Here is a 23952-nt window from a genome sequence, read left to right as displayed (position 1 = left end):
AATTTTTAAACCAAGAAAATTTTGAAATGTTAATAATGCTATCTCCCAGAATAATGCATTTTATATTTAACTATAATATAGTATATATCTATAGTAATCTGTTGTGTGCCTTTTATTTTGCATGTTATATTTCTTTTGATAGATGGAAAATATTATTGCATTAAACCTTTTATTTCATAAATATTCACTCATTAGTGGAGAAAACAAATTAGCTTAATTTTAAAAAGAAGAATTGATTAATTATGTTACGATGCATATTTCCATTGACTCACCATTTAGAAAAGAAGAATATGTGCCTTCATGGGTATTTATAAAATGTGTACACACATGACCTTCTGTATCTAGAAAATAACCACTTCTTAGGTTTATGAGCAAGAGAGTTTATGTTTTAAATAGAGAGATTGCTGTGTGTAGGAAGACAAGGAAGAAATAACTCTAGCAAATAATAGCACAACACTGAACATCTCTGTCAAAGACATACAAGCATTACTGCTGCATGAATCTTTACATTAAAACACATAGTTTAACTTTGCTCTGCATTTTTACTGCTGTATTGTTTTAAAGGCATCGTGGGACCTAAATTCTTTACAATTAATTTCTTGGACACCATTTAGGATGATCTTCTCTAAGGCACTAGAGTACATTTAACATTTTATAGAATTACCGGTGACTTCACGTATTTGTATAGTGACTCAAATAATTGTATGCCTGTAAGATGCTGTTTAAACCACAACAAAAAGAAATACCCTATGTCCCTGATTATGCGTGTACTATGTATTCGAAGGGGAAAAAAATAGCTATGTTTCAAAAACAAGAGAAGTTAATGAAAATTTTAAATTGGCCTTCCACATGTATTTAAATGAAGTATTTGACTATTTGAGTTTCCTTGGTTACCACTGTCGCTGCTGACAGCTTCTTTTTGGTGGGGAGGGGGGAAAGCAGCACTCCAAAACAAAGAGTTAAAAAACACTTATCCATTAATAGACGCGGGGGTGGGGTGGGGAGGCGGGAGGGTGTGATGCGGACAGCCCGGCGCAGTTGGTGCCCACTCCCCATCGCGTATTCCAGCTCTCGGGCGATTCAGGTATTCTGGCAGAACCGCAGTTCCACAATTCCTTACCCAGCATTCCGTTTCAGCTGCTGGAGGGCTGCCTGAGCCTTATGCAAATGAGACCAGCTCCGAGGCTTTGACTGCAGAAGCGAGAGGAGGGGGGCAGAAGGGAGTTCAGAGGTCACAGGGCTGGTGGAAAGGCTGGATCGGTTGCCCCCCAAAAAAATGCACTGGGCTCCTCTGCAGCAGTGTTTTGCAGCAGTTACATGAAGTGTGCTTTATTTCTCAGAGTGAAGATCTTAACAGCGTGTGTGCCGTAGTCGTTTAAAGTAAACGCAGGTACGGTGACAGATTTCATGATGCGCCTGATTTTATTTCTATAAAAGACACTGATGAGGATTGGCTATTTTAACTCATTGTGGAAATTGGCAGGGTGTTCTCGATTTTCAGCTTCCCTTAACTAGTTTATTAAATCTTCTTAATGTTGTCTCAATTTGAAACGTAGGTGTTTTGTTCCAATGGAATAATGTCATGAGAGAAAAAATTGGTTTGAGGCTTCTAAATAATTCCATTTTGAGGAAAGTTTTTGATTGCAGAGAGGTGTCTGGGTTGAAACATCTAGCTGAATATCAAGACTTTCAACTTTTTGAGGATTTTCACATTTTTAAGAAATGTATTTTAAATGAGGTATCTGGAACTAAATAATGGAGTTCTTTTGTTCATACCCCACATGATATCATAAGGACAGTTTTAATAAGTTATATTTTCATTTCATTTTAAGAGAGGGTTTCAGTTTTGAGATTCTCTTTTCTATATTTCATCGTTAAACATCTTATCAAAGAAATAATTTATTTGGGGGTCCCATCCTTTAAATACTTTAATTTTCATAATTGTTATTAATTTTCTTTGGAACTTTTTAGACAATGCTATTTTGAACTCAACATGTTCAACTTCCTATGACTTTTCCTTTCAGTTAAATCTGGATTGTGAAGTGATCCTCATAAATGTCACAGGCAGGACAAAAGTCTTCTTTTTCCATGCATGAAATTTCACACTTTTGTAAAATGTGTGATCACATCATAGAAAAGTCTGACCTGAACCAAACAAATGTGTACGTTCATATTGCTTTTTTATTTCCAAAGCATATTTTTAAATAAACTTAAAGCATCGTGATCAGACTGTTTGTCTATATCATTAAAATTTTAAAATATATCAATTCAGCAGTTACAATGCTGATGGGAAAAATGTTATTTTAATTTGCATCAAGTGTGCATCTGTCTACATTATAGGTTGTACGTGTATGAAAATAAATTGGAAAGATGAAGAGGCAAAATAATGTTTAGTCATGAAATAACTGCTTTATGCTTTCATATTTGCATAAGATATTTTGGAGTGAATTTTATGCAGCTTACGTACAAAGAGCTAGTACATGTTTAGATAAACTTTCTTTTGCATTGAAAAGGGGGTGTTTATTTTATTATAATGATTAAGGCTTGGCAGTTTGGCAACAATATCTTTTATTTTTAAATGAGGGGTGGGGGGGAGCATGGAAGGCAGACCAAAACAGGAGGATGGCCATTTAAAACAGTGATTTAAAACAGTGAAAGACAATTACTTGAAATATTTATGAAATCACTTCATAGTAGTCATCCAGGGCCAGATTCTATGGGGACATTGTGACATTTATCCAGGATCCCGAGATTAATTTAGGAAAAGAAATTCATATTTTGGTATGGGTTTTTAAAAAACAAATAAACTGCCATTTTCTTCTAAATTCTCTTTTGAAACTTTCAGTAATGACTGAAGCTTAAGGGGGTATATTTTAAATCAATTATTTCCTTTTTATGTTGAATGGAAAATGCTGTCCTCTGTCCTCTGGTCCAAACAACGTATTTGTTTACTTTTGTTTTATACATATGTATATAATTTATATATATATAAACATATATATATAAATTATATATAAATATATATATACACATAGGCTATGAAATACCTATGTTTACATATATTTATATATGTATATATTGTTATGCATACTATAAATTATATATATTTTGTATGTATACATACATACATATATTTCAAACAGCCAAATAAAATCTTTCTTATGGTCAACCATATTTAATCCAACAATTCTGAAAAGCAAAAACTCTTTATTTCATTTTTAACTCAGGTAGTGCCCATAGTTTATACCTCCCAACCTCTGCGTGTGTTCTAGGCAGGGCACAGGGAGGAGGAGAGAACTGGGTTTAAAATTCATTTAGCTTGTCCAATACTATTAACTTTGTAAATGCAACCGCTACCCGTTAGCACATTCTGAATATAGAAATAAAAACAGTGCGGGCAAAGAAGGAGAGCCTGTGAAGATTCTTGGAGAAAACGTGGTAATAGACAAATGTGAAATAAAGAGAATTGTTGTGCTTCCGTGAGCCACGAGAGAGCTATATATGTCCTGCAGCAAATTTATGGCTTTGGATATCCTGGAGAATTTATGTCTCTATGCAAATTCACTCAGAACTTTGAAGTCTTTTTTTGCATTTGCTCGAGCCATACTGCTTCCATTCAAATCTCAGCAGCGTGTACCTAGTAAGTTCATGGTCTGGATAGTTGGGTGTATATAGAAAAATGTATTTGTGTAAGTGCAATTCAAATTAAATTTAGAAAGTTAAAGAGTAAATAGAATAATGTAAAAACAAATCATTGAAGGAAGTGCAGTTAGTGTACTTGAAGAGGTGATGTTACATCAGACTTCAAAGGAATCTTTAAGGATTTTTCAAAAATTAATTTCCTGCTTTCTGATTACCAGTCTGTCTTTGTCATCACTTGAAACTAGAGACCATATTGTAAGCTTGGAAAAGATGTTAGGGCAAACATGTCGTACTCAGTCTAGCAGTATGGAACATAGTCTAAAATCTACAAATAACTGTTGTCATCTCAAAATCGCATGTGTAGGTTTTAGGTTGTATTATCACTATATGTGTCCTCCTGAACTTCTGGTGCCTATGAAATAGAAAAAAGAAGAAAATAACTTATAACATATAGCAGGAAAATATTCAAAATAATTGAGTATTCAAAACAATCACATTTCTTCATTTTAACCTGGCATTTCTTAGGAAACAAAACATATGATTGCATTTTTATTGCCTATTCTAAAATTTAAATAGAATTGTATCAGTTTTATTGAAGAGTATAAGGACGATAAAATTGCAAAATGATTTTAAAGGTCTTATTTTTATTCCATAGTATTAGACACATGGCAACATTATAGTAATACTTTGTCTAGGACAGTTGGAAAATAATCTGTACTAAATTAACCAATTTTCCAAATAGGTAAAGTTTATGACTTAAATGGCCAGTTTTTTAAAATGTGTTAATTGCTTTCATGGAAGCAAAATACAGTGCATGCCATTCTGCCTTATTGAGCAAAGTGGAAATCCATTTAGGCTTTTCTTCATGCATAAGAATCATGATTTCCATCGTTACATTGACTTATTGCAAATGATAACACTGTTCCCCAACTGTACACCAACACTAAATGGTGTTGCTATTATATGCTTTTTGCATATAGTTTTATATGTTTTTTATATGCTTTTTATAAATTTACTCTTCCTTTTCTCATGTTAATATTTATTTTAATAGTTAACAATTATTCCTTATCTGAGAGTAATTCGAAAATCAAGTTTGTGCACTTTAGTTTACATTAACTTCTAAATCATTTAGACTTCTGTGGGCAAAGAGAGAGAGATAACATCCCTCTATACTTCTCCTATGTACTGAACTTCTGACACGTACATATATGTAGTATACTGAGCATAGAAACATAGAAAATAGAATTTGTTTTACTTTTCTTATGTTCAGGATATTGAAAATCATGTTTGAGCTCTAGATAAATGAGAAATTGGTTCTTGTTGCTACAATGAGAATCTGTCATAGTAAACCACCAACAGAAATTTGAAATTACTTTGTCTAATAAGGAAATGAGGAATCTCTAACAGGTATACCAAAGAAAACACGCAGACCAATTGTTTTGGTGGTGTTTGACTAAACATTGGTGTCATATACCTATTCTTGCCAATTTCAGGAATTGTGTCTATTTCATTCTTAAATCCTGGGGCTTTGTGATACACCATCACCATGCTAGTTAGGAAGAGTTGTTACTCAGGCAATCTCTTATTTCCATGCAAGCTTACGAATCCACATTTCATTTAGAAATGCATTTAGTCGTGTGTGTGTGTGTGTGTGCACGCGTGTGTGTGCATGCATACACGTACACGTGTGCACACCTAACATTCTCCCCAATCACATACAAGAAAAGTAAGACAACAGAGCCATCAATCCCCATTTCTTTTAAAATTCACTAGTATAATGCATGTGTAAAGATACACGAGGTGGCTAATACCATAACAGCTAATAGGTGGTCTCTTACACTTTGAAGACCTTTGAAAAGCTGAAGGAATATTGCTTCTCATTCTGTAAGAATTAGAATAGTCCAAACTATTGGGGAAAAGCTCCATATTCTGGTCTTTTTTTGCCCATTAATATCTAAAAAGGCCTGAGAACTATTTTAACAAACCTGGGTAACTTTGTTTAATACAATAAAACGTTGTAAACTTAGGGCAATTCATGAACAATTGAAAAACCAGGAAAGTATTGTATATTGTTTTCTTGATAAGTAAGTGCTTTTATTATGTAGTTTATTGAGTGTGTGAGTTCAAGCTATATCATGGAGTGTGAAAAGACTGAATAGGACAGTGGTTTGGAGCTTACCTTCATGTTCCAACCCTGGTGTCACTTCTAAGACATAGTCTGCAACTTACAATCCATGTGGCCTTGGACAGGGTACTTGAAAACTCTAAGCCTCATCTTCATCTGCAAAGTGGGGATAACTGTCTCTATATCAAAGGGTTTTTATGAAAATGAAATGGCATGATGCATGCCTGGCACAAAATAAGATCATTTTAAGTGATAACTAATATTACTATTTTTCATCCCACAGGGGTTGATTCCCTGGTGCTGATAAGACAAGTTCAGCTTAAGCCTATAGTTACAGATAATCTTGATAAAACATCTTAGACTTCAATGGATGAGGAATAGATGTGTTTTCCAAAAATAGAAACCCACTAAGAGTTTATTGGAGGTCATACCTAGGAGGTACTAAGCAGATGATATCTTATAATCAGATGGGACAAGTAGAGAAGGCAGTCACCAAATTCAAACTATATGTGGCTCCATAGATAGCTTAAATCTTACCAACCAGAAGCATAATAACCACAAAATCCTCACATAGGATGTAGTAACACGTGATTTTCTGAGCTCTCTTGTTTTATGTCATTTGTTGCTTTAAAATGTTTCATCTTTGGGCCTTTGCCTACTATTTTTTCTTTTCCATGTTGACTTTGTACAATTAAGGCATTAGTTGTTCATTCTATTCACCGCAGTTCCTATCTTATCCATAGACTATGGACCTTTCAATTACAGAGGGAGCCTGGCTCATGTTAGGCACCCAAGAAATGTTTGCTGAGCCAGTGCTGTTGTGGAGCATGAGTCCAGTTCTACCTCATGACTTAAAAGTGCTAATTTGTTTGAATCATGAAACGATCTCTATTCATGGACTTACTGCTATTTTAAACTTCCTGTGTATCAGAATGATGTCTAGAAATATTACATCAATTGATTTAGCCACAGGGTTTTTCAGAAGAAATTTAGAAAATATATCTACATTTTTTTACTTAAAAATTATTATAATAGTAGCATACCTAGAAGTGATAACTATACATTGGTAGCAAGTGTCGGATAAATTGGTTGGGGAGGAATATCATGACTGCTTTTGTGAAACTTGTTTGAATGATGAAACTTTTCTAAATAGTGGGTTTCCGAGTTTTAAAAGATTGTATGAGCGTGGTGTGATTTATTTCTGTTGTGAACCAGTTTTAATTTATGCCAGTAGAACCTTCACTGAGACTTGAAAATCCAAGTATTTAATCTTACTCTCTAAATTATTTTTACTAATTGCTGCTTGATCTGATGTCAGCTGAAGGTTGAATAACTTTTGTTCTCTGCCTTAGATAGTAGAAATCTATATCTTGCCTAAGGTAGTAATCATTTTAAAGAACATCCAAAGTACTTTCTTCTACTTACTCTAATTTTTAAAATCTTCTTTATTTTTTTGCACAGTATCTTTGGCAGGATCCCCGTGCTTAGATGGGTATAGTCCTAAAGCTTGACCATATTTTATTCTGATGTCCACTTTAGAGTACTTTATGAGGGAAGTGTTTTTAAATATCCTTTCACTTCAGACTATTCTAATGATTCTTCTGAAGGAAAAGGATGTCATATTTCTTACATACCTTTTGAGCTACACTGACTACTTTATTATTTAGTCAGAAACTTTCTAAAAGACTGAAGAGAAACTTCTTAAGTGCTAAGGAGAAAAAAATACGTTATCTTCCAGTGCTGCAGTAGTAATTCTAAATTCTTCCGTGTCTGTGTGGTCTTTTTTTTTCCTTAATGTGGTAAGTCTTGCCAATCTTCCAGGAAACTAGGCTAAATACTCCTCTTTAGTCGTAATAGCAAACACATCAAATAAATTTTTCGTTGGTACTTTTGTCGTTGGGGTAGGAAAAATAGGCTGACAACAGACACTTGATCAATTTTCAACAGTTTTAAAAGCCTTATCATGTTCTTGGTTGGGTCTCTGTGCTCTTGCTAACTGAAAACACGTCCTGAAAGTTAACGTTGGGGAAGGACTTTTGGCTTTCAGTTCACATGTATTCTGCTATATCATGTTGACAAATAACAAGTAATGAACAATGTTTAGGGTTAAGAGGCATTAAAAACCAAGTTCTGGGTATCTTATATGGATCCTAATCCCAATGACAGGTAATATGGAAAGCTTCTTGGGGTCTCCCCAGCCAGACATTCATAAAGAACCCCTTTACCATTAGTAAGTGGAGTAGCCTTCCATCCCTTTGTCAGCAGGGCATAAATCAATTTAGCCATTGCAGTTTGCACACAGTGAGGGAAGAGGTATGGACAGTTAGAGGCACCTACCTTTGATGGAGAATCCATGGGTAAATGATGTGCATTTGTGCACTGTTTTCAGGGATAAGCACTCATTTCTTTAATCAAATTCTCGAACTGCAAATCATCAAGCTGCAAAACTGTCGAAATCCAAAGCACATAAAGTAACTCAGACCTCTAACTCAAGGTCATGGGCAACTCTGGCACAAGGAATTCATACATAATTGGGGAACCCTACAATCATTTCTCCAACAAAAATATTCATTAGACAAGAGTGCTCCCAGCATTTTTGGCTTAAGCAGGCACCTAGACAAGAGAAGTGTATTTGGCTAACTTGTACTTCTTGAATTGGCAAGCCACCAGTAGCATTTTTCACATTGGTGGTGCCCCATGGAAACACCTTGCAGGATTTTATCTTGTGAATTAATTGCCAAATCCCTATCTTCTTGGCGGCAGATAGGTTAATTTCTTGCCAACTGGGTTAAGGCAGAAATAGCCCTAGTATTGTGAAAGAAGTTATCCCTTTTTTGTTTGTTTGTTTAAGAGGAATGCATAAGCATTCTGAGACCTGTGGCGTGATAAGTGTTCAAGGCATTGAAATCTGATGCCAACTTCTTAAGATAATGATTATCTTATTTAGCAGAAACTTTAGCCAATAGTCAGTATTTGATTAACATAACAGTGTAAGGGCAGTAGCTGTGTGAGTGTTAGGGCAGAACAAAGATTACTCAAATACATGGTGTAAAAAATTTGAGGAGGAAAAGGACTGAATATAAATTAACTCGTCTAAAAAATTGTATCCTGATAGTTAGGAACACATCTGGATAACTAATGATATCCCACCAGAAAATAAAAATAACACAGTATGATTTTTTTTAGCCAAGCTCTCTTTTGTTGAGTATTGGAATAAAACCTACACACCATCAATTGAGCAACTGTCCTCTTCATCCTCTCTCTAGCCCTGTAGACAATCTGGTTGATGAAGTGTGACATTGTGAATAATCTTGCTTTTGCCAACTCAACTTCTCCCACCTGCTATCACAGATGAGCCACACACCAGTATTTTCATCAACTTGTTTGCAGTACTTCTCATCTCATCATTTGAATTTGGTGAAGCAACCAGAAGAAACATCAAAATTGTTTTCCATTCTGCATGAAAGTAAAGAACAATAAGCTTCTTTTTCTATGCAACTTAATCCTGACACTGGTGTTTCCTGTTCAAGGCGAACAGCCTGAGCTTATCAAAGTCGTTGGGAGAGAACAGTCATGGTTTCTTAGCTTTTTGTGCTTGCTGGAAGAATTTGATGAAGATGTAAAATAGATGATTTTGTTCTTTGACAAATCGTGAAGAAACGTCCTTCATGTCAGGTTATAATGCAGTTAACATGCTCCTTTGATGTATGCCATATCACCAAGGCAGAAGGGTGTTTGTTAATGACCTTTGCAGTTAAAGGTTGCTCTCATTTTGATCAACTACAAAACTAGCAAGCAAGCAATGCAAAGGATATACGCAGACTCCCAGGTAAAAGTGAACAGAGGGGCTCTAGACACCCGCCTTGTTCCTGAGAGAGGACCATGTAAAGCTCCCAGTTTAAGCAGCCTCCATTGGAATTAAGGACCTGCCAGGTCAAATGAACCAGGAACTCACAGCTCACCACCCTTTCTTTTATCAGGCCAGGGAAGAAACAGCATCTCACCAAAAAGACCTCCTCATTACCATAGAAGGAAATTCTTGCCATGCCAGAATTACTTCCTTTTAAATTCATTTTTTCCTGTGTCAGTGATAGGCCATGCCTGCCCTAAGCCTATTAACCGTCTCCCACCCCCTCACCTTTTTTTCAATTGTTTGATAAACTCTTGATTTGCCCTAATAACCTTACATATGTTATGTACTGGGTTTTGTCTGATTGGTAAAGGACAGGAATATTCACGTATGGTATTTCCAGTTGGTAGGTGGCATTTTTTTATGTAGATGTTTTGTTGATTTTATAGTCATTCTACTTTCTCACCAGTTAGGGTTGTTAGAAGAGATGCAGGCTGCCCAGTTAAATTTAAATTTCAGATAAGCAACAAATAATAAGTAAAGTGATATCTCAAATGCTATTTATTTTTTTATCTTAAATTCAAATTTAACTGGGTGTCCTGTTTTAATTTGCTAAATATTTTAATTTGCTAAATCTGGCAACCCTAAAACGATTCTTCTCCAAATCAGACAACTTGCTCTTCAGAACTAGGAGATTGATGATGCTCTTAAGGCATTTTTCCTGTGGTCATTTCCCTATAATGCAGAGCAAAACATTGGGAAATAGGGACAGAATGTATGAAGAAAGAAGGATTAAACATTAGATGAATATAAATGGGATAGTAAGAACTCGGTGGGTTACCTGGGAAAGCTATGAAATTTTTAGGCAGTCAAAAGAGAGGGATATAAACCAGATTCTAACAAATACCCAAAGTTTAGCTTCAGTAGTTCTTCCAGAGGCATTAAAATGTACATTTTTATCCAGTGTCTTACTTATCTTCACCCTGCAGCCTTCTGGTTTCCAACACTTTTTCCAGAAATATATTAAATAAAATAATTGTATTTACTTATAACCATAGAAAATCTAGTGTGGTTGATCAGTATCTTTTTGAGGAGAAATGGAAACATTTATACTTTTCTACTACTCTTTCTTTAAATGTGTCCAGAGACTTCTTACATCTAACACAAATATGAAATAAATAGTATATGATAATTAAGAATAACAGGTATCCAAGATTACAAGATGTTTATTAGAGTTTTAAAATAAAGTAATTCAGGGCTTCCCTGGTGGCGCAGTGGTTGAGAGTCCGCCTGCCGATGCAGGGGACACGGATTCGTGCCCCGGTCCGGGAAGATCCCACATGCCGCGGAGTGGCTGGGCCCGTGAGCCATGACCGCTGAGCCTGCGCCGTCCGGAGCCTGTTCTCCGCAACGGGAGAGGCCACAGCAGTGAGAGGCCCGCGTACCGCAAAATAAATAAATAAATAAATAATAAAATAAAGTAGTTCTTAAATGAATTTGGCAATAGAAAGGGCACTTAGGTGTAGGGAAAGAGGAATCCCAAACTGAGAAGCCGGCCAAGTGTTGAATTCATGGATGTTTTGCCGAAAGCCTTACTTTCAGTTTCAAGGTTTGTAGGATTCCCTCGCAAAATAACCTCTCTACACTCAGTTAAACAAGAATTTAGAGAGAGTTTATTGAATTAACAAATAACAGTATACTAATTAAGGAAAGAATAGTAAAGGCAGAGGTATATACATCACCGAATTGGGGAAGCACCTACATCCAGGTCCAAGCAGCGCTGGGAAGTCCCTTGAACAGCAATCTGGAGTCCCAGTTGAGAAGGTCCCGGGCCGTGCGTTCACCCCTCGGGTGAGACTTCAGTTTGCCACTCGAAGGAGCCCAGCTTTTAGCACCAGGCCGCAGGCTGCTAACTATCAGCCTAGTTGCAAGTTTGCAGCTCTGGTTGTTGTCATAAATGCCTTGGTCTTAACTCATAAGTTTTGGAATGTTCTTGATCCCCAGGGGCTGGCCAGACCCTCAAGGTGAAAGAAGTCCCATGACTTACGCTCTATCTTATCTAGGGGTTTATTATTGATTCTGGCCTGGGTGTAGCTCAGCAGTTAGGCATGCAGTCAGCTTCAGCATCATTATCCAGTCAGAGAGGCCTGGTGCCACCTCTGAAGCCTGAACAAGACTACTTTACTAGCTTCCCCAACAATGGACTATATTAATAAGTGAAAAAATTAGATAAATCAGTGTTAGACAAGGAAAGAATATTGGCTTTGAAATGCAATTGAACTTATTGAAGCCTCTGAGTGAGGTTCTCTGAGGTGATAGCAAATCGGCTGCCTCCTTGTCTACTGGCCACGTAGTCGAATGGTCGCAGGGCTGACACCTGACCCAAAATGGGCTAAAAGGTTGCTCATGCTTTGGAGCATTAAACTTGAACTGTGAGACATAGAAGTTGTTGGGCTTAAACCTGGTAACTGTGGTGCTCTAAAAAAAAGGATCATGGAATTTCTACAACCATAATCCCAGAAGCTGTCCTTATTCCTGCAGTTCCTCAATTTTTCATTTCAGCTCTATCTTAGATTGCATGAACTAGTTCAGTATTTTTCCAACAGATGTCTTTGTGCTTAAGTTAGCTAGAATTGGCTTTTGGGTTGCTTGCAAGCAAAAAAAAAAAAAAAAAATTATATGACGCTTTGAGGTCAATTTCATCTCATTTTAATTCTCATCTAATCAAATATGCCAGATATTTTGATAGGAGAGATAGAGTGGTGAATGAGATGTACATGATTCTGCTTATGGAGCTTTTAGTCTATCAGAGAAAATAGACACTGACAAAATAATTAAAGTATGGAAATAGAAGGGTTTCATTCATTCATCAAACAAATATTTATTGAGCCTCTATTAGATATAAAGCATTGTTCTAGACCCTTGGAACATCAGTACAGAGATCCCTGCCCTGGTATCTTCCAGCAGTGAGAGGCCCGCGTACCACAAAAAATAATAATTAATAAACCTAAAAATACATAAATAAATAATATGGATTTAGGAGGTGATAAGTGCTGTGGGAAAAGAAATCAAAAAGTAGATCGGAAAGAATCATGCATACATCAAAAGGCTTAGAGTCCAGAGAGAAAAAGCAGGTTAGAGAAACTGAGTTATTATTAGCGCTGAAATATTGGCAAAAAGGCCAATGGCTCAAAAAGAAGATGAAGTTAGCCAGAGTTAGCCAGAGTATATTGTTAAGGACTTTATAAGCCATTTTGAGGATTTTGAACTTTATCCTAAGGTAATCCAAAGCCACTTAAGAGTTTTAAGCTGCTGAACATGATCACATTTGCAATTTAAATTTATCATTGTTCCTCCAACCCGGAAAACCCATTGAAAGCAAACAGTAGTGGGTGGGAGAGAATAATTAGGATGTGGCTGTCCTAGTCCAAATGAGAAATGGTGATACCCTTGACTAACATGTGTTTCTTGAATTGGAAAATGGTAGCTGTATTTAAATGGCTGATAACGAGACTTAGATTCTCAGCTTATCATATTTAGAGTAAATTAATGCCTGTTCAGGTTTATCTTCTGTTCTTTGAGCTTTGATGCTGTTTGCCAGCTTGAAATGTTGACCACTTTTTCACTGGCTTCATACCTACCAAGTTTAATTATGCCTCGTCTTTGGGAACAAAAATATATTATTAAATGACTATTTAAGGAGCTATGGCAGCCACAGGACAAGCATTGATTCTGCTCACTTGCATCTATACCTAGCTAGCCACCTATTGTCGTCCTCAAATTCTGAGAGAACCAATACAGGGTACAAGCAAACCAAGTATATACAACTCCTTTATTAACAGGGTCTTTTCCCTAAATTCTTTTTTTTTTTTTAGTATTTGTTTAAGGATCTCTTTGTTTTTCTTTCTTTTCTTTTCTTTTCTTTTTCCTAAATTCTCATATTCTTTTCTTTCCTAGTTAGCTAGTATAGATGCTGAAGGCGAAAACCACGTGCTTCCGTTACCATTCCACTGTTAGGTCTTGATCAAGGTTTATATACTTGTAAGCAATAGGTCATTTGGCCCTCATAATTCGTTATGACATCTTGTTATGCTCACAGTGTTTTTTAAAGGCTGTGAAACTAGACAGGTGTTACGCTTGGTTGCTACACAAGCAGTTTAGCACTTAACCAGTTTCATGGGTATAAGTTAAAGTTATGCCCACTTGTAATTATTTGAATGTTTAATTTCCAGCATAGATACTAATCACACCTTAAACAGTCAGTTCCTTTGTCCCTTTGACCTGGGAATAGCTCAGGCTCTTTCAGTCTCAAAGACGTAGACAAAAATTACAGCCAACCTTCAACTCCATTGCTTCAAGTCTTGCCAGTACAAATGTAATAAGAAAGGGAAAAGAGACTTTTGAATTCCCTCATCATTCCTCCAAAAATTTCCCCTCTCGTGCTTGAGGAGGTGAGAAAGGAAGAGAAGAGTACCACGTACCACATTTTGCCATGTTTGAATATAGTTTCCTTTGGGCCTGTTGGGTATCCTTGAGAAATCTGCCTTTCTTAAGGAAGCTGGGGGAGATCAGATGGGAAAGTAGAGCTTAAGGACATGGCTTTTAACTGTTCCCATTGCAATATCTTATTATAAAAATGTACTTTTTAAACATGGATTTCCTTTTTGTATTATTTTGTCTTGGTGTCTCTCCCTCATGAATTACTTTGCATCTTGTTTGAAGTGAACAATTTTAAAATTTATATCCTGTCCTACTTTTCTTTCAGGAACTTTACTTAAAATATCTGTTTTTCTCTCCACCCTCTCAGATATGCATGAACATCTTATGCATTTCACACTCTTTAAGATGGAGAAAATAATAAGCTAATCTGAATAGTGGTAAAATCAGTCAGAGTAGAGATTTTATTCTCAAAACAATAGACAGTGTAGTATCTTCTTATTGCTATCAGTTATCTCTATTGTTAATATAAGTCGTGAAAAAAGGCATAAATTAGTAAGACAAGGCAGTAGAACATGAATTTGCAGGATATTCTCAATTCTATGCAGCCCAGCATAGTGGATGCTTGCTCCTTGGGAGCAGGTAACACATTCTACTCCTTTTTGTATCCCCTACTCCACACAAGGAGGCAAGCATATGCATACCAGTTACTAAACACGTGAATAGATGAGTAGAGTAAGTTGAAATTAATGATACTTAAGAGACATCTAATACTGTACTTATAGAATTCACACCAGTGATGGACCAAGAATATTTTGACTAGGAATTGAGTGCTGGGTTATATAACTCTCTAGGGCTGGTGTGTGGACACATCCAAGGAAGGAAAAGTACAAGGAAGGAAAAGTCCAAGGAAGGAGCTACTGGAGAACAGACTAGAAATTAGACAAATGGCCCTCCAATTTGAGGATGTATCAGAATCACCTGGAGGGCTTCATAAAGCAGAATCCTAGGCCCTACCCTCTGGAAGTTTCTGATTCAGTAGATCTGGAATGAGGCTTGAGAATTTGCATTTAGGGGCTTCCCTGGTGGCGCAGTCATTGAGAGTCCGCCTGTCGTTGCAGGAGACACGGGTTTGTGCCCCGGTCTGGGAAGATCCCACATGCCGTGGAGCGGCTGGGCCCGTGAGCCATGGCCGCTGAGCCTGCACGTCCGGAGCCTGTGCTCCGCAACGGGAGAGGCCACAGCAGTGAGAGGCTGGCGTACCGCAAAAAAAAAAAAAAAAGAGAATTTGCCTTTCCCTCCCAGGTGATACTTATGCTGCTAATCCCAGTAGCCGACCTTGAAAACTACTGAATTAAAATTTGGAAAACTCGCCCAGCTAAGGGGATCTGGTCAGGCTGCCTGCTCTGTGATCTGCACAGAGAAGGGGTTATTACAGAGATTCCTGAGGGCAGTGCCTAGATAATGTAACTAAGAACTCAAAAGAGAGTTAAAATCAGCTGACATAATGAGATGGAAGATAGAATGCATGGAATCAATTTAGCAATACTTTCAGCTAAGTTAAATTAATTTAACAATGTAAGACCATCACATATATCTAAGCTAATTTATATATGTTATTCCTGAAAATATTCTTACACTGCAAGGAAAGTTTATGCCCTTCAGCTGACTATGTATATGTCGAGGTAAATGGGGAAGGTAGAGAAAGGGCAGCTCAAGGAAAGGGGAAAACCCATTCATCCTAGAGAAAGGATTTAGGAGAAACCGTACCCACTCCCCACACCTCACTCTTCCCACCCAACTAGTGCTACGTCCCAACTAACTAGCCTTAGGAGGTTTCCGAAACAGTAGCAACAGCTTCAGCAACCAGGTGTCATAGGGACATACTTCACCTTATTGTAATATTTCAATGGAAACTACCTAAAATTTAGATCTGATTTCATATAGTGCTCAGCTAATTAGGTTTCTTACATTTTAAAACTTGAGTACGAAGTTTTTGCGTATTTACATGTGTTCCTTCCAGCAATCATTTAGGACTTTGGGGAACATTGGCGTTTATTTTCAATACAGAATTTTATGGACTTGGGTGGATTTTCTCAATTTGCCAACAAAAAGGAATAAAGGTATTGCATTAAAATGAACTATGTCTAAAAAAGTTGATACATTTTGGTAAGCAAATGGTCAAATGCTCATATTTAATTTAATTTTTGTTAATTTGAAAATGTTGTTTTAAAAACTGCTTAGTGATCCTTTCAAGGGAAAGCTCAGCTCATGTATAAAAAGCCACATAAAAATGACTCCGGAGACCTTGGCTGCACATCCAGCGGTCAGATATTTCAATGCTTCGTTGCTCCCGTTCCTGCTACAGGTACATGTGACAGCGCTGCAGCGATGAGTGGAATTTTAAAGAGGAAGTTTGAAGAAGTTGACGGCTCCTCCCCCTGCTCCTCTGTGCGGGAATCAGATGATGAAGTTTCCAGCAGTGAAAGTGCTGACAGTGGGGACAGTGTCAATCCATCCACTTCTAATCATTTTCCCCGTGAGTATGGAAACTATACCTGAAACTGATTGTCTGCTTCTACAGTGAAAATAATTGTATCATCTTGGTCATTTTTTAACTTTTATTACTAGTTTGTTTTTGTTTTTACAGTTGAGCTAAAAACAAGACATGATTAAGTAAAAATGAAATATTTCTGAGGCATCAGTGGGTTCCTTTATTTAGAATGCTTTTGGGAGTGGATTATTTGATAGTGTTAACCAACTGATTCGATGGAAAAAATGACATTTTATTATTACTACTTTTCAAAGGAAGCACCCTACTCCAACAGTAGATGGGGAAGGACAAGTCCAGGCACAAAAATAGGTATCCTCCCATAGCTGAAATGATATTCTAGGAGGAAAAAAAAAAGTGGGGAGTGTGTATTTGGCAGTGGAAGTTCTAGGTTCAGTGGGAAAGAGCATAGCCAACCATGCGTTAAGAAATGAAAAAGCAGCAAAACTCTCCCAAGTGTGCGAGCGCAGTTTATACCTCTTTTCCATTCATCCCTTTATTCTCTTATCCTTAAGAATAATATTTAAAGCCCACAAAGAAAAAAAAGGTGTATGCTTTCTCTTTTTCCTTTTTCTGCCACACTGTAACATCACTCCTTCCTGTCAGACAAGGTGAGGTTTGAAGGACTGACAGGAAGATTGTGTAAGGAAGTACAATCTACAGGCTAAAGGAAACTGACTATTAATAGCTAAATAATCTTGAATTTATATTTATAACAGGAAGATTTTAATATATCATGATATCATGATAGATAACTAGTCTTAGTTTGTTTATTTTTCAGTTAAGTAGCTGATTTTATTAATATGTGATTCCATAACATAAAATTTATTTTGGAAATGTGACAATGCAGAAAACCAAGAGAATTAACCATATTTTTAAGAGGTAATAAGGAACTCAGTAAAACTATTGAACATGAAACAAACATACAAAATCGACAGCATTCCTTTAAGCAAGCAAAATTAATAGAAAATATAATGAAAGGGCAACTACACTTATTATAACAGGAAAAAATCATCAAATATTCAGGGACAAGGTTACTGTGTGATGTAGGTGATCTTCAAATACATTTATATATATCATTATGATGTGAAATGAGCTTGTGTTTTGATTCAAAAGAAGATATATGTTTACCTATTTGGCCTTAATATTAACAGTGATAATAGCAACAACATCATCATCTGACAGGGTTCTGTGAAGATCAAAGAGCAAGTGAGATAATACATATGAAGGAACTTTATAAAATGTCAGGTACTAAGCACATGTTATATTAAAAATTATTCTCATAGCTAACATTTACTGGGTACATGCTGTGATTCAGTAGTTTTATATACATTATTCCTATTCTTTATAGCAATCCTGGAAGTACCATTACTTTCAGTTTACAAAGGAGATGACTGAGAATCAAAGAGGCTAAACATCTTGCCCAAGATCACACAGGATTAAAGCCTAGACATACATGTATACACACACACACACGTATATATATGTCCATATATTTATGTGTTCCACCCCATAGCCTTCACCTTTTCTATTATCTCACTCTGCCCTTTAGTTATGTAATATTGGACATATCTTTAAAATGTGATTTATTGTGAGTTAGAAAAGAATACTGGAATTAATGAAGAGACAGGTTATGTTTCTGGTAAATGTTTATAAAGGTAAATCTGTTAAAGCTTTCCACATTAATTTATGAATATAAAAGTATAATCTCAATAAAACCCTCAACTGGATTTTCTTAGAAGGTGATGGAATAATAAAAATCCATTTGGAAAAATAAGCTAATGAGAATAAGGGGATATCTTTTAAAAGAAGCCATAAATGTTGAAAAGCCACTCCAGATATCAAATAATAGTAGAAAATTATATAGTTTAACATTTTCGGTACCATGTTAGATCTAGGAAAATAGAGAAAATCTCAACATAGTATGATAAGAATTATATACACACATAAATGTATATGAATAGGGCATTATAAAACAATGGGAAAAGGAGTATTTAGTAAATGGTTTTGGTATTAGAGTTTGAAAAAGAAAAATTTAGATAACACATCTCACAACATTGCCAAAATACATTTCAGATGGATTAAGTAGACAAATATTTTTAAAAATCAAATCACAGGGGAAGTTTCATATTTGGTAGGATTGTTATCTGAGTGTTGAAGTAACATAAAAAAGTTACATTGCAAAATACTTAAAATATTTATATAAAAATATTAAACATACCTGATCCCCCAAAATCCCAAAGTAAAATAATCTATATTGGAAAAAAAATATTTGCAGTTAATATGGTAAAGCATTACTGTCTGAATAGCGAATAAAAAAACACATACATTTTTATATAAATTAAGATACACACCCCCAAACATAATCTACATGATAGGAAATATGATTAGCAAATATTTTGAAGCATTTAACACCAGTAGTAATAACAACACAGATTAAAATAATACTAATGAGATTTCATTAGTATGAAATCATGGAAATTTCATCTCCTTGAAATTAGTGTTCCTCCCTTCAACAGAAAATACTGATACCTAAGTGCTGGTGAAGGTCACAGTACAAATTTTGCATACATCCATATTGCTTTTGATGGCAATGAAATTTATAAAAGTGTCTGTTTAGCACTTTGGAAATATAAGAGCCATAATGATATTCATATCTATAAGTCTGTACTTCAGAGAATTTATCTGAAGGGGGAAACATCAAAAACATGGGGAAAAGTGCATAACTGAAAATGTTGGTTCTTGAGGGAAATAACAAAAAATGGGACCTGGGGCAGGGAAGAGGAAGGTAACATGTCTAAGAGTGGGGAAATGATGCATTAAGTTATGGTAGCTTATACAATTAATTAATTTACATGATAGGTATGAAGACAGGAGATAATGTTAAGAAAAGCAGAACACAAAATTTTACCTACACTGTCAGGGAAAGTCTCTGTATCATAATGTCAAAGAATGGTAAGGTGCTTTGAAAACTGAAAACGATTTGATTTGTTGAAGTATTAGAATGATAGATTAATTTTCATATTTATTAATTTTTATTTCAGTTAATATTTATACATCCCACAACAAAGCAATTTTAAATTTAAACTAAAATGATAACTGTAGTTCTGATTGTGTTTATGTAAGCAAATGGCATGATCAGCTAAATCATGCAATACTTCAGCTAACTAGTAAAGGGTTTTTATGAGTTATGTCCAACAGATGTTATGTTTCCTGTTGAAGAAAATAGAAATATTTTGTGATGCCCAAGAATTTATTGAAATTTTCAACTCATCATTTATTATCAGTGGTAGTTGGCAATGGTTAGTTTATGAAACTGCTGATTTAACTTTGTATTAAATGAAATCTGGTGGAGATTTTTCATGATTTTTAAAGATAATTAAATGATTGATTTAATAAAAAGTGCCTTTTTGATTTAATAGTCTGTTTAGTTCACCATATTCACATTATGGAGAAGGAAAAAAAGAAAAAGTGAGAGAAAAAAACCCCAAAAATCAAAAAACAAAAATTCTCCCTCAAATATTTGCTGTATAAAAGATCTGAACATGTTAACCAATGTAAAAGAAATAGTTTAAAAGATTTCTTGTTTCTAGAAATGTATTTCAGATTATTTGCTAGCCCCAAATTGATGCACAAATTTTTATAAAATGGTTTATTTATTTTTTCAGCTAAAGTACAGTGATCTTATCTGCATATGAATCTATGAACATACATTTTTAGAAATATTGTTATTGATGAATCTTATTTCTTTAATATATTTTTCTACTTTCAAGAAAAAAAGTAGTTACCTTAGAGTAAAAAAGGATTTTTGATGACTATCAAATTTGTATAGTATTAGGAAACCAAATTTAGCTTCACACTGAGATCTTTTAAGATACAGTTATTTAAATCTCACTCATCATGAGCTCATCTTTCAAGTTTAAAATGTCAGATGCACTCAGTGCTTTATAAGCATTAACATATTGTATAACATAACATTTTGTTATCATTACAAATATAGGAATTGATAAAACTGTGTGGTACAAGACAGCAGCTATGGTAGTAGAAAATTCCATCTATTCTAAGCTTTCTATAAGCTATTCAACTTGCAGCACATCACATTATGATATTAAATCAGTAAAGGCATATGGCTTTTACCTTGGACTTTTGAGTTTTGCTAGGCAACTAGCATACTTACCAGCAATGAACCAAGGTCATATCTTATACTTCCCTTGAGATAGAAGTAGCTGGATTCTGTATTGCTGTGGAACACTTTGTTTCATCAAATCCCTGTGGCTCTATAGCCAATCAGCCTGTACTTGAGTGCTGTCAAAAGGAGAGCTACAGAGAAGCTGGAATGATTTTTTTTTTCTGCCCTCTCAAGGTTCCTGGCGCTTCACACGAGTAATGAGAAGCTGTATGATGAAAGGAACACATTTTTCCTGAAACAGAGTGTTTCTACAGATAAATATATAGCATTTAGGAAGTGGCAATATCAAAAGGCAAAATGATAGGTATTCTAAATTTCACATGAAAACAGGTAGTGTATGTCTTATATAGGGACAAGAGTTTTCTAATTTACACTTTCACATTCTTGGGTTCATTTGGTATCCTAAAGTTGTTGTGTGATTAGGAGCCATTATTGTACCCATTTTATAAAAGTAGAAATTAACATTCAGAGATATATTATTAATTTACCCAATGGCTGAGATTTTAATCTGTTTTCCTCCCTCCTTCCTTCCTTTCTTTCTTACTTCCCTCTCTTTTCTCTCTGAATAAACAGGCATAAATATGCTGCCATGTGCACCCAAGTCACAGTCTTCCTCCAATGTCATTTCCCTCACAATGACTGCACATTTCATAGTGGGATTAGAGACAAAAAATCAAAAGAAATCAGATCTTGACATGAAACTTTGTAGTGGAAGTATGACCGAAACATATCTATTCTCCTTACCGAGCAGTTAAAATGCATTGAAAATCTAGATTCAGTTTTGACAAATATAGTGTATCTTATGTTACAGTCTCTGTGGTAGGTGCTTTCAGACATGTCAAAATGATAGACTACAAGTAATAAATACAACTCAGAGATACAGTGACAGATCATGTCTACTCAGCATTGTGGTATTAATTTGAGAACTTACTATAGCAAAGACAAACATAGCAATCTATCCCTAGATCAGTGATTTTTCAAACAATGGAGGAGTGTAAGGCAGAAACTGAACATAGAAATTTTAGGGAAGTCTTTGAGCAGGACTTAGGACCACATGACCCTCAAAAGCTCCTTACTACCCTGTAATAATATGGTTCTAAGAACAAGGATCAAAATAGCATCTTAAGTTAGAGCAGACACCAAGTGGGAAAAGATAAGCAGCGTAGGTCAAGGCACCTCTGATGAGCTATTAAATTAAGACATCTCCAGACTCTGACTCTGCAGCTCCTTATGTTGGAAAAGAACCAAATAGCCTGGCCTTGTGAGATCAGACCTGGAACCAGTTGCAGATCTATTATACTAGGTCATGTCCCTATCTGAACACCAGACATGGACTAGTTGAGTCATTAAGTATTAAGTTTAATTTAGTGGAAATGTGGGAGTTTAAGTAGTTGGCACAATTACGAGTGGAGGAAATAGATACGAGTTAGTGGTCCATTTGGAAAATACTCACTTGAATGTACTATAAAAGCCGTTGGCTGATACAGTGGAATTATTTTCAGATCATTTCATCTGAGAGATCTGAGAGATCCAGTATGATAAATCAGAAATAGTCAACCATTGCTGCCTCCTCTGACCTTACTTAGACCATCTTTCAGGTTGAAATGTCTTCTACTCTGCCTCTCAATCTCTAACTCTAAAGTTGTGTACCTGCTACGAGGCTCATATCAAATATTTCTTTCTCCATGAACACTTTACCACGTCTCTCATGATACTCATCCTCTTTGCCTGAATCTCCCGGTATTTCACCAACATACAAAACCTTTGGCAATGGTTTTCTAACTTCTTTCCATCTCAGTTTTGCCCACCAAGCCATGATGTCAGTAGCCATGTGATGGCTCCTTGAACCATTAGCCTCATGTTTCCTTGACCACCTCTATTCTGGAGTCTTCCATTCCATTCATGTCCTTTACCTCCACTCCATATAGCTGCTTACGTCCACAGCTTCACCCAGGATAGTTCTATAAACTAGTACAGCTCTATCACCGAAATATCAAATTTCAGTGTTCCAAACTCAGACCATAACCTGTTTTCCTTCCACTTCCTTTCTCCCCCTACCCATTTTTTTACCTCATCCTGTTTTCCCCCAACGTAACACCCACGTCTTGTCTTTACATATCTTTCCACTCCACCCTTTACATTCGCTCCATTATTTCAGCTTTTTTTTTTTTTTTTTGGAGTCTTGGACTCAACCATTTTCCTCCCATATCCTTCACTCCTTATTTCCTTTTTATTCAAAACATCCGAACACTTTAAGGAAGTTTTGGAGGAAATGACGAAACTGTATGTTTTCAAACTCAGCTGCCTGTTACTGCCACAAAAGATCCTCCTAAGGTGCCCACGGTCGTGTTCTTTTCTATCTCAAAGAGCAGAGTGTTCATCAGACTCATCAAGTCCCTCCACCTCCTACCTCATATTCAACAGATCAGCTTGCCTTCACTGTGAATGCTACCTTCCTGTTTGTCCTTATCTGCATGTCCTTACATTCTACCTTTAAGCAGAGCCGTCAAAATGAGTTTTAAAGGAATGAGTGTAAGCTCATCAAAGGTAGGAACGCAGTCTTTGTATGCCTAGTATCTAGTAGGCACTTAATAAATATTGGATAACAGATTGAACTGAAGAGTTAGGTTTATATATATGTATACAACGTATGTGTGTGTGTGTGTGTGTGTGTGTATATATATATATATATATATATAGTTGAGTGAAATACACAAGTTGCAAATAAGACAGTACTTACATAATTAAAACATACAGACAACACTCTATTTTATGGAAGTAAAAATAGACATAGGAAGGGCTGATACACAACAATGTGGGGATTGGTTCCTCTAGAGAGAAAGGATATAAGAAGGGGTGATGGCTGCTTTAGCTGTACTTTCTCACTTTCACTTATATTTTAAAAGGAGCAATCTAAAATAAGTATGCAAAATATTAACACTATACACTGTTATAGTGTATATACAGTAAATCCCACATAACATTTTTGCCTCTTCTATGGTGTTAATATAGAACATTGTTTCTTTATTTATCAGTGAAGTAGCTGCTTGTGTGTGGGAGCTATTGTAAAAGAAAAATATTTAGGTTTGCTATGATTTTGCTTTCCCTAGTGCATCAGGTGAATTTGTGAGAATGAGACTCTACTGCAAATTCCTTCA

At 35.8% G+C, this 23952-nt stretch overlaps 1 protein-coding gene across 1 annotated transcript in view; it reads left to right on the top strand.

Annotated features, from left to right (window-relative positions):
* Positions 1–16415: 16415 nt before the first annotated feature.
* The window catches only part of CSRNP3 (cysteine and serine rich nuclear protein 3), a 69140-nt gene continuing 61603 nt past the window's right edge, over positions 16416–23952 (top strand). The window contains exon 1 of the mRNA XM_024736000.1: positions 16416–16593. Within this exon, the coding sequence (XP_024591768.1) occupies positions 16446–16593 (148 nt within the window). The 5' untranslated portion in view covers positions 16416–16445. The remainder of the gene's footprint in view (positions 16594–23952) is intronic.

This window comes from Neophocaena asiaeorientalis, unplaced genomic scaffold, assembly GCF_003031525.2.
Source record: "Neophocaena asiaeorientalis asiaeorientalis breed wild unplaced genomic scaffold, Neophocaena_asiaeorientalis_V1.1 scaffold72, whole genome shotgun sequence".
NCBI lineage: Eukaryota > Metazoa > Chordata > Mammalia > Artiodactyla > Phocoenidae > Neophocaena > Neophocaena asiaeorientalis.
The sequence above is the reverse complement of the archived record's forward strand: the minus strand, read 5'-3'. Positions and strand labels throughout refer to the sequence as shown.